This window comes from Peromyscus maniculatus, chromosome 5, assembly GCF_049852395.1.
Source record: "Peromyscus maniculatus bairdii isolate BWxNUB_F1_BW_parent chromosome 5, HU_Pman_BW_mat_3.1, whole genome shotgun sequence".
In the NCBI taxonomy this organism is placed as follows: domain Eukaryota; kingdom Metazoa; phylum Chordata; class Mammalia; order Rodentia; family Cricetidae; genus Peromyscus; species Peromyscus maniculatus.
Genome location: NC_134856.1, coordinates 142489253 through 142500844, shown reverse-complemented (window position 1 = coordinate 142500844; position 11592 = coordinate 142489253). Strand labels below are relative to the sequence as shown.

Genomic DNA, 11592 nt, shown 5'->3' with positions numbered 1-11592 from the left:
TTTTATCCAAGCAGCGTGTAGCCCAGAAACCTCTTTTTGTTTTGTACTAGTAAAGGCTAAATCCACCACGCAGCTTAATGTGCCACTTGCAGAGGCCTCATTCCCGCCATACTGCAGATCGAGCTTGCATGCTAGGAACCCGCCAGTAGCTCAAACCGGCAGGCTGCCGCTCATTTGAGAGAGACAATTAGGAAACTGTTTTTAGCTCCATTTTAGAATCTTTTCTCAGGTTTTAGGTAGAAACTTTTGCCAACACGTTGGGCGCCAAACATGCATTAAAATCTATGAGCCTAGGTCCCCATATAGATACATCATAATGCAAAAATGTATTCAGTCTTAATTAAAAAGTCTATAATAGTCTCAATATCATTTAGGAGTCCAATGTTCAAAGTCTTTCATACTCATGGCAAAGTTTTAACTGTAACTCCTTGTAAAATTAAACTTTAAAAGCAGATTACCTACTTCCAACATACAATGGCACAGGATGTGCATTACCATTACAACGAGGAGGTATGGTAGCACAGTGAGGAACAACTGGACGAAAACAAGACCAAAAGCCAGCAGGGAAAACTCCAAATTCTATATCTCCTTATCTAATGTCAAAGCATTCTTCAGATCTCCAACTTCTTTCAGCTTTGTTGAAGCATTCTTTCTCTTGAGCTGGTTCCACACCCTATTAGCAGCTCTCCACAATAAGTATCCCATGATTCTGGCACCTTCAACATCTTGGTGTTATGATGGCAATCCAGGCTTCACCCTCACAGCTTCACACAATGGCCTCCCTTGGCTTCCATGCAGAGACACCATGGATACATGTCATACCTCAGCAGCCTTCCTTAGTCACAGAGGGAGATTCCACAATCCCTTTCTTATATCCTTGACTCTAAAGAAATAACCATTTAGACAAAGCTGCTAAGTTCTTCTGCTTTCTGGGGCTGGAATATGGTCCTTTAATTCAGTTACATTTTCATCAGCTTTTTGCTTTCGATGGTTTCCTTCACTGTTTAACATTTTCTTTAATTATTTTTCACAAGTCAGAAGTTAGCTGGGGGGGTCTTGCCCTGATGACACAACTCCCTTTATTCCATTTTATATTAGGCTTTTTATTAAACATTTATCCTCTTGAACACTGGACTGAGATCAATTACAATGCCAAGTGTTCCTTTTCTTTGTATGACTCTATATTTATGGCCCAGAATATGGAGATATCTGCCTCTCAACTGGAATCTTCCTCCTTAATGGATACTGCTCATGGCACTATGCATGCTCCCTAAGAAGAAAGGTAAACAACAATCACACATGGCTATGAACTCTGTGAGATATAATAATGGACATTTCCTGGAAATCAGGCCATTGTTATATCTACTAATGAAACAGTGTCATGAATGTTAGGGGATAACAGCCACATTCTGTTGAGTTTAAGGCCAATTCAATGATATGGAACCAACACTTGACACAGTTAATTAGACAAGAACCTGAAACAAGAGTTCACAGTCCCTGGGGAAAATCTATTACTATTATTCTGCTAAGGAGTATAACAGTAACAGGCTTCTGGTGGCATATTGCTGTGCTCATATCAATGAATTTCTCAACTCTCATTATAGAAGCCTCTTCATGCAATAGATGACAATTAACACAGAGACCTACACCTGTACAACATAAAGAGCCAAGGCATTTGGAGTACTTGTTCTGAATAGGATGTATGATTATACTACTTACCCCCAGGCTCAGGGATCTATGAAAAAGAGAGGGTGGAGAAATTATGTAACATGAATCTTAAAAGGTCTTATTAATAGAAAACCCAGTGCTATGGAATATTGTTCTGTATGCTGTGAATATGTCTTGCTCTGATTGGTTGATGAATAAAAACAATAACTGGCCAGTAGTCAAGCAGGAAATACAGTCAGGGTAAGCAGACAAGGAGAATTCAGGGAAAAGAAGGCTGAGTCAGGAGTCACCAGCCAGACACAGAGGAAGCAAGATGGCAAGGCAGAACTGAGAAAAGGTACTAAGTCACATGTCTAAAAATAGATAAGAATTATGGGTTAATTTAAATATAAGAGCTAGTCAGTAATAACCCTGAGCTAATTGCCAAGCAATTATAATTAATATAAGCTTCTGAGTGATTATTTTATAAGCAGCTGTGGGACCATCACGCTGGAGGAACAGGGGCCTGGAAGAACCAAGGAGTATGTAGAAACTTTCAACAACAACCCAGAACCAGGTATTTGGGTGAAAGCTGAAAGGTCAGAGAAACAGAAAAAGCCGCAGCCAACCTTACCAATTCTGTTTCCACTAATTCTCAGACTGAAAGCCTCTGAGTCCTCACCCCTGAGCATCTCAGTTGAACAGCTTAAAATCCCCTAGTTCCTGGTCCTAAACTTTATATACCTTTCTGCTTTCTGTCAAAATTTCCTGGGATTAAAGTCATGTGTCCTTCATAAGCAAAGACTTGAGCTCTCAAGTGTTGGGATAAAAGGTGTGTGCCACCATGCCTGGCTCTATTCCCAGTGTGGCCTTGAACTCACAGAGATCCAAATGGATCTCTGCCTCCCAAGTGATAAGATTAAAGGCGTGTGTGCCACCACTGTCTGACCTCTATGTCTAATCTAGTGTCCTATGATCACCAGATAAATTTTATTTGTTAAAGCACAAATAAAATATCACCACAAAATTATAAATATTAGAGGTAGTAGATGATTTTATGAAAACATCATTTTGCAGATACCACAGGACCAATGCACATGGGTATTCACAAAGACTGTGACAGCATTCACAAGCTCTACTGAGCCCAACCAGACAAAAATCTCAGCACAAAGGAAAAGAAATATGAAAAATAAAATCCCACCACTAGTGAAGACACTATTCACAAGTGATAGCTACTTTGAGAGGAAAAGCCAGATGACATGACACTGGGCATGTCATACACAGTCCAAGGCAGGCTGTACACTGAGGAATGGCTGACCAACAAAAATCAGACTCCATACTTTTAGTGCCTTTTCTTTTCCCTTTTAGTAAGTGAGAAAAAAAAAAAACACCATGAAGTTGCATTGGTAAGGAGAAATGGAGAATCTTGGAAGAGTTGAGGGAATGGAAATGATATGATAAAAAAAACACTGTAAGAAATACACAAAGAATGAATGAAAAAATAAATAAGAAGTCTAAAGAGTGGAACAAACAGAAGGTAAACAGCACATAGAAGACTGTGGTTAAAATAATATGCCTCAACTGAATTGCTCAACTATGTTCATAGGAGCATTATTTCTTATAGTCAAAATCTGGAAACAACCTAGATGCCCCTCCACTGAAGAATGGATAAAGAAAAAGTGGCACATTTACACAATGCAATACTACTCATCAGTAAAAAACGACAGCATGAAATATGCAGGCAAATGGATAAATGAGAAAAAAAACATCTGAGTGAGGTAACCCAGAACCAGAAAGACAAACATGGTGTGTACTCACTCATAAGTGGATATTAACTGTAAAACAAGGGATAACCAGGATACAATCCATAGCCCAAGAAAAGTAAAGTAACAGGGAAGGCCCAAAGAGAAATGCATGGATTTCCCTGGGAAGGGGAAATTGAAGAGATCTCCTTGTAAAATTGGGACAGAGTTTGGAGATAAGGGAATATGAGGGATCAGGTAGAGTGCATTGAGGTAAGGATGGACAGGGAGAAAAATAAAAAAGATCTTGATGGAGGGCAGCATTTTGGGATTAGGGAGAAACCTGGTGCCAGGGAAACTCCCAGAAATCCACAAAGATGTCCCCCAGTTAAAACACCAAGCAATAGTGGAAAAGGTGCCCCAACTGGCCGTCCCCTGTAATCAGACAGGTGACTACCCCAATTGTCATCAGAGAGCCTTCATCCAGTAACTGATGGAAGCAGATGAGGAGATCCACAGCCAAGCACCAAGCCTAGCTCTGAGAGTTCTACTGAAGAGAGAGAGGAAGGCTTGCAGGAGCCAGGGGCTCAAGAACATGACATGGGAGCCCACAGAGACATCTGACCTGTGTGTGACAGTTGTGTAGCTTAGTCTGTTTGAAGGGCCCCTAGCAGTGGGATCAGGATGTGTGCCTGAACTTGAGCTAGCTTTTGGGAACCCAATCACCATACTGGGTTGCCTTGATCAACACTGATGGAGGTGGAGAAGCTTGGTCCTGCATCAACACGAAATGCCATGCTTTGTTGACTCCAATGGAAGGCCTGTCATTTCTGAATGGAGACAGAAGAGGAGCACAGGAGGGAACAAGAGGAGAAGATGGAGGAGAAACTATGGTCTATATGTAAAGTAAATGAAAAAATTAATAAAAAACTAAAAAAAAATCAGTAAAAGCTTGTATCTCTTAATGGTGCTTTTCAATTTCTTTAAAATAAATGTATGTAAACCTAAACAAAATATCAGTCCCTGCTTCTGTTACATTTACCAATATTTTATTAATCTAGGATTTTATGTACATTGCACATTGTAGGGAATAGGTCAAGTAGATATAATATATTTCTTCCCTGATCTAAGTGCAAAAAAATAGATAAATCAAATATAGCATCTCTCTGACATATGATATACCACAATCTGAGAAAATGAAAAAAATGTGACAGTTATTATTGTAGAAAAATACACTTCTTAGTGGTCAAACTTTTTCATTCTGATATATTGGATATTACCTTTCATTAGGACTCTTATAGGGAAAAATTCTCAAACTAAAGCAATAGCCACACATCTATACAGATAATAAGAAAGGATGAGTGCTAAAGAAAGAAGAAGAGTAGAGGATTATGGTTTAGTGTCCAGAGCTACACTGAAGAGGAAATTCTTATCAATACCTCCAGGTACTGGTTACAATGAAATGTGAGTGAGTGTCCATACAGCTGCCAGGATGTGTTCTATAATGGTAAATATAGTAACTTTGAGTTGGTGCTGTGAGGTGACAATAAAGGGAGCCAGAAAGATGGTGCGTCTAGATGGCAGCTCAATGTCATCTCCAAAAGAGAAAAGCCAGAGAGTTCCAAGAGATACACCCACAGCAGGCCATTTATTTCCCCTCTTACAGTTCAGCCTTGACATCACTTTCCTCCTTGGGTGTCACTGTCTTCTGAAGATTCTTGTGAGATACAACTGTGTTACACACTGACAGGGAAAAAGAGAATCCCAGGAACTGTTTTCTCATAGGATTCAATCATAGCTGTGAACTTAACACAAAATAGAACATACTGACCAAGCCCATGCTAGGGATGGTAACCAAAATCTTCCATTCTAAACTACAAGAGTACACACACACATCTCTTTCAGGAAGTAAAATCAGAAATCAAAATGTCCAGTATAATGTGATCCAAGACCTACATAATGGCTATCTAACTTTCTTTGACAAGGTTCACAAATTTAGCTTCCTGTTATGTACAGAGGTATCCCACAGCCATGCCAGAGGGACAGTCAGAGATTATATCTCAGGAAGAGCATGAAGCACTAGTGTCTGGAGGCTGACTCCTGTCATCAACACAGTCAATCAAAAGGAGCACATGATTTGGAGGCAGGTTCAAATGCAAAGATATCTGGGATTTAAAGCATGAGTAAGGTGTTGCTGGGCCAGACTCTGGACCCTCAACAAACTCTGAAGAGTTGAGTCTCTGGAGTGAACTGAACCAGCAGTCCTCACCACAGACAGGTAAGGCCCTGCCTTGGCCAAGGCAGAATGGGAGGTGACTTTGGGGGATGCTTTGAGAGGGAAAATCAGTTTAATCCCAAAGAATATATTCTAAGCCTCAGCAACCCTGGTGTGTGTGGGTGTAGTGGAGTGGGTAGAAAAGGCAAGAAGGAAACCAGGTCCCTTATGGGTCTATATTTGTATAGGGTCCCATGAAGCAAAAATCTGGTTCTGTCCACAGAGATTTACAGATGTTCCTTTGAAAACCGGTAACCATCACTAGCACCTGCTGGTCCAGAAGAGATCATCTCTCGCAGATAACCCTAGAATGTGTCTATTTTCAGTTGACATGTACAGACATAGTAGCAGTTAGTATGTTCCCATCAGGTCCTATTGAGAGTGTTGCTTTAGAGATCCAGTAAGTTCTGAATCTGAAATCCCACTATCAACTTGTTATTGTCCTCCACCTCCTCTCATGGCTCTGCCTTCCTGTTGGCTTTTCATGTGACAATATTCTCATGCAGAGAGTGAGTTGGGAGTTTGATTGCGTGGTTCCAAGGGTGAAACGCAAGGAATAATAAATGATTCTTCTAACATTCTTAATAGAAGTTATTTCACAAAGTTTCATTGAAGAAGAGAGGTTTAAAGATAAGCCCACAATTTGCTGTATATTAGAAAGGCATATGATGCCCTGTGGCCCACACTTTTGAGTTCACCTTGAAATTAGAATCCAATGCCACATGATAGAAGTTTTGCTTGTTAGAAATCATGGGTCAGTGATACCCTAAAACAATGGTTGGTTTTTGTTTCTATGTATGGAGACCTTTCTGAAATAATAAGATGCAGTAAACCAAAAGTTTTCATGGCTGGAATTCTGGACACATGCTCTTCCCTTGTATTGTATCTAATAAATACCAGTGAATGACTCAGTTCAAACACATCCTCAGGCTTTTCTACAATCTTTCAAAAAGTATTTGGAAGAATAATTTAGAAACTTTATTGACCATGGGTGGCTTGATTCCTCAGACATTTTAAAAACATCGGTGTCGTTATGACTTCATTTCTCTTTCATTATCCAGGATTGTGAGTCATGACTTCTGCTGTATTCCTGGTTATCCTGTGCATAGAAATTATGTCAGGTGCCTCAGCACATGATCCCAGTTTGGATGCTGAATGGGAGGAATGGAAGATGGATTATGAAAAATCATACAGCCTGGTTGGTAACCTGGAAACTATTCAGAAGAGCCCCAGAGTGCAAGTGTCTAGGCATATTAGAGGTCATAGGCCCCACTACAACCACCACCACTGAGAGATTACTTAGTCACGATCATTGTGAACACAGGGTAGCCAAATTCTCTTTTCCTCTGTATGTGGAGAACGTGTGGCTATAGTGTCCTAGTTCTCCTTGGCCTCTAGTCACCTGCAGCAGAAAGTTCACAAGGTCAGCTTGTGCAAGAGTTTAATAGAAAAAAATGTCATCCATTATATTCTTATCCAGGAGGAAGAAGAAATGAGGAGAACAGTATGGGAAAAAAACTTGAAAATTATTAAAGATCACAATGGGGAGAATGGTCTGGGTAAGAATGGCTTCACCATGGAAATGAATGAGTTTGGTGACATGGTGAGTGTGACGTGGATTCTTCACACTGTGTTTTCTTGAGTGTTTACATGGAGTCTTTTCTTTTATAATCATTATGTAATTTTCCTTGAAGACTGGTGAAGAATTCAAGAACATGATGGTTAATATACCTGTCCCATCTCACAACAAGTGGAAAGGCCTCTGGAAACGTTCTGTTGGTTATGGTGGTCTACTCAAATTTATGGATTGGCGAAAGGATTTACCTGAATATGTGAACTGGCGAAAGGAAGGCTATGTGACTTCTGTGCGGAAACAGGTGTGACAGTGCCACATCCTTCCCTTAAACCATATTGTTGGGGAAGAGAAGTTGGTGTCTCTGTATTCATATTCAATGAGGACAGATTTGCAGCTTACTTTTTAAAATAATGTATTTTCTTCTTTGAAATGTTCATATATTTTCCAATGTATATTACTCTTGTCAGTCCATCAAACACATTCTCCAACTCTGAGTCTATATCCCATCTCACTGCAGGATTCCTGTTCCTTCTATTGTCATTAATAACCCAAAAAACCAATAGGGCCTGCACAAATGTGTGGTGGTAATCTAATTGTACTGAAATGTGATTTTGATTGTATGTTAATAAATAAAGTTGCCCAGGGGTCAGAGCTATTAGAGCCATAGCAAGACTGTGGCAGTGGTGGCACACGCCTTTAATCCCATAGATCTCTGTGTGTTCAGGGATACAGCCAGCATTGAAGACATATGCCTTTAAGACCTAGGGGGCTGTACATTCAGACAGTGACGAGGCAGTCACGTGTTTGGGTTTACAACCAATGAGAAGGCAGAAAGACTGGAAAATAGACTTACAGACAGGAAGTAGCTCTCTTTTGGGAAGCTGGGACACCGCGGGCGGAAGGGTGAGATTTTAACTCTGAGCTCTGACCTCTCGGCTTTCTCTTTTACATTGTTTCTGTGTTTCTTATTTAATAAGACGGTTGGTTACATCAATACAAATGTTTGTTTGTGTGTGTGTGTGTGTGTGTGTGTGTGTGTGTGTGTGTGTGTGTTTGAACTGAAGAAAGCACGTGCACACTACCAGCATCCAAGTCCTTTAGGATACTGACCGTTCTTTTCTAGGCATCTAGCAACTGCCAATTTTTTATTTTCGCAAATTATTAGGCTGTCTATGTTGTTGCTTGAGTTACTAATTATTTGTGAACAACCATATTTTCCTCTCTGTGTAGGGTAAATGTGGTTCATGTTGGGCTTTTGCTGCAACTGGTGCCATAGAAGGACAAATGTACCGCAAAACAGGCAAACTCACCCCCCTGAGTGTGCAGAACCTAGTCGACTGTTCTAAACCTCATGGCAATAATGGCTGTGATTGGGGTAATACATATAATGCCTTTCAGTATGTTTTACACAATGGAGGTGTGGAGGCTGAAGCAACCTACCCATATGAAAGAAAAGTAAGTCAACCTCTATGTTGTCATTTCAGCTCAGCTTGGAGTGAGGGACAATTGTCGATATGATACACTATCTTCAGTGCTCAGATTGGATGGTAGAATCTCTCTGTGCACCATCAAGGCAGTCATTCAGTATTGTCCTTTGCATAAGTTGTTGTCATGATATTCTCTTCTATGTATATGGAGAATATGGGAACTATTGTACATATAATACAGATCTCTGAAGCACTAAATTTTTTTATAGATAGGAGGACCTATTGGTTGTCATTAAAGACAAGAGAACTTATTTTTAGTTCCAGACCGTCTAGTAGCATTTCATTTCCTGAGATGATTTACAATAATAAACCATGCTTGAGTGTGGTTGTGGTTTTTGCTCCTAGGACATGAGTGAAAGAAATTGAGTCTCTTATCTCTTTACCTTTTAAAGGAAGGACCCTGCAGGTATGATCCTAAGAATTCAGCTGCTAAAATCAGAGAATTTGTTGCCCTCCCAGAAGGTGAGGATGTTCTAATGGATGCTGTAGCTACTAAAGGGCCCATTGCTGCTGGAATTTATGTTTTCCGTCATTCTTTTCTGTTCTACAAGAGAGGTTAGTATATTTCCTTGTAGATATGAGGAAATATAAGCTGTGCTATATTTATGTCATGACGAGTTCTCAGACTAGCTATTATGTTCAAAAAGTCATGTGAATGTTTAGGGTTCTGGATTTTACTTATCTCCATATAATAGTTGAGTACAGAATGTCACCTGACATGAATCAACACATGAAAGTTAATGCGCCCCATTTAATAAAATTTATTGGTTAGCTAATTTTTCAACTCTCTTCCATTTCATGGATGTTTTAATTATTTATAGAAAATGATTATCAGAAATTAAATGATAATAGAGTCTGTGAATTAAGTAACTTATGTCCTATAAGTTTAACTTGGCATGAGATTTTATTAACAAAACTACAAATTTCTAAGGAGTCATTTCACTTGCATGTAGACAGTAGCTGTCAATAAATCTTGCCACTTTGGATTCCTTCAGTTTTCTGTAATTGTGTGTGTGTGTGTGTGTGTGTGTGTGTGTGTGTGTGTGTGTGTGTGTATTAGCATTCTTGTGAATAATTAATCTAACTCTTAAGTCTGATTGTAGTTATATCATTTCAGTGGTCATTGAAATAGTTCTATTGCTGGTGGCAGTGGTCACTGTCAGGTGTGCTATGGATCTCACATCAGCTTCCATTTTGTTTCTTAGGTATTTATCATGAGCCAAATTGCAACAACTATGTTGTGAATCATGCAGTTCTTGTGGTTGGCTATGGACAGGAAGGAAATGAAACACATAGGGAAAGCTACTGGATGATCAAGAACAGGTATAAATTGCCAAAAATATCTATATTTGAAATTCTACAGGCTACAGAGATGGTCCAGTGATTAAAGCTACTGGACTCCCTTCCAGGGGATTCATGAAGAGATCAAAAGTTGCAGTTAGTATTTTGATATACAGCCTAGAAATTTTGTTTCATTAAGTTGAAGAATATCTGTTTTTGTTTTCACATTGTAAGGTGTGTTTGCCTGCCTGAATGTCAGTGGCCCCTGTGTGTGAGTACACATGCATAGAGGCTTGATGTTAGCATCAATTGTTTCTCAATCATTAAGTAACTTCTATAATGTGGGAGCATTTCTTCCTGATCTAAGAGTTCACTACTTAGTCTGAGTAGCCAGCTTACTCTAGGTGTGTTCTGTGTCCATGTCCCAAGTACATGGGTTACAGGTACACTACAATGTCATTCTGGCTTTTCAGAGCTCTTGAAACTGATTTTAACTCCTCAACCTCTGAGCTCCCCTATAGCTTTAAGAACTTACTAACAATATGTTATCATAGAATTCCTATTCCTTCACTGGTTTCTAGGGTGTCAATGTCATGTGTGTGCCAGTGATTTTCTAAAATGTGACACATTTGATAGTTCTGAAACATCTATGCATAGAAGGATATTATGCTGTGGTCTTCACACTCCTGTGTGAGGCACCTCTAGGTACTCAGGAAGAGACCCTCTGCCTTTCCTCATCATTTTGTTAGGTTGGCCTCTTGCCAGTATCATAATAAGTCCAAAATGTGGTAATCATTCTACTGAATGGAAAACATGCTTTCTTTCAGCTGGGGTAAAAAATGGGGCCTAAATGGCTACATGAAACTTGCCAAAGACTGGAACAACCTCTGTCAAATTTCTTCATATGCCCAATACCCTATTGTGTGAGCAAGCAGCCTGACGCCCACAGGGAAGCACTTGGCAGGAGACTGCTTTTTCAGATGGGTACCATCACTTCAATGACCAGCCTTTGCTGAGTGTGTTAAACTGTTGAGTCCCTCAAGATCCACACTGTCATGTGAATTCTGGGAAGTTTCAAATATTTGAAAGTACAGCTTTGTAACTGTTGCTCTAACAAATGTTTATGATTCCTGTAGTAACTTTATTTTCACTTTTAATGCTTGTGCAAATAAAATCCTTGATAAAAACCTCAAGTATGTCGAGCTTCTTTACCTTTTCATGCAGTGCCTGTTTTGTGATGAAACATGCAATTCATCTTGAAGTTGGGACTGAGTGCTGTTCTGTTGTTTGGAAGAAAGGGTGGTTACGTCCTCTGTGATGCATGGTATTCTTCATTGTTGTGGTTTGCTTTCAGGGTTCTGTTTACCCACCAGAAACCCTGCTCTGAAAGATTCTGATAATTTCTGGATGTGATAATTTTAGCTGACACAAATTCACCCAGTTTCAATTCTTGGCCCCTCTCTGCTGTGCAATGGCACCATGCGCTCCTCCACTGCATTGACCTGGGCTGTGACTCTCCCTTGTTCATGAATTAACCATGTATTAGCATCCACTAGAGTCCAGCAACCCTATAACAGTAGGCTC

At 39.8% G+C, this 11592-nt stretch overlaps 1 protein-coding gene across 1 annotated transcript; it reads left to right on the top strand.

The window, feature by feature from the left end:
* Positions 1-5558: 5558 nt before the first annotated feature.
* LOC102923832 (cathepsin Q-like) lies at positions 5559-11201 on the top strand. Its single transcript, XM_006981717.2, has 8 exons — positions 5559-5667; positions 6726-6862; positions 7145-7267; positions 7359-7541; positions 8471-8695; positions 9120-9282; positions 9933-10050; positions 10836-11201. Exons 2-8 carry the CDS (start codon positions 6737-6739, stop codon positions 10933-10935), a joined length of 1038 nt encoding a protein of 345 aa, XP_006981779.1. The 5' UTR covers positions 5559-5667; positions 6726-6736; the 3' UTR covers positions 10936-11201.
* Positions 11202-11592: the final 391 nt, after the last annotated feature.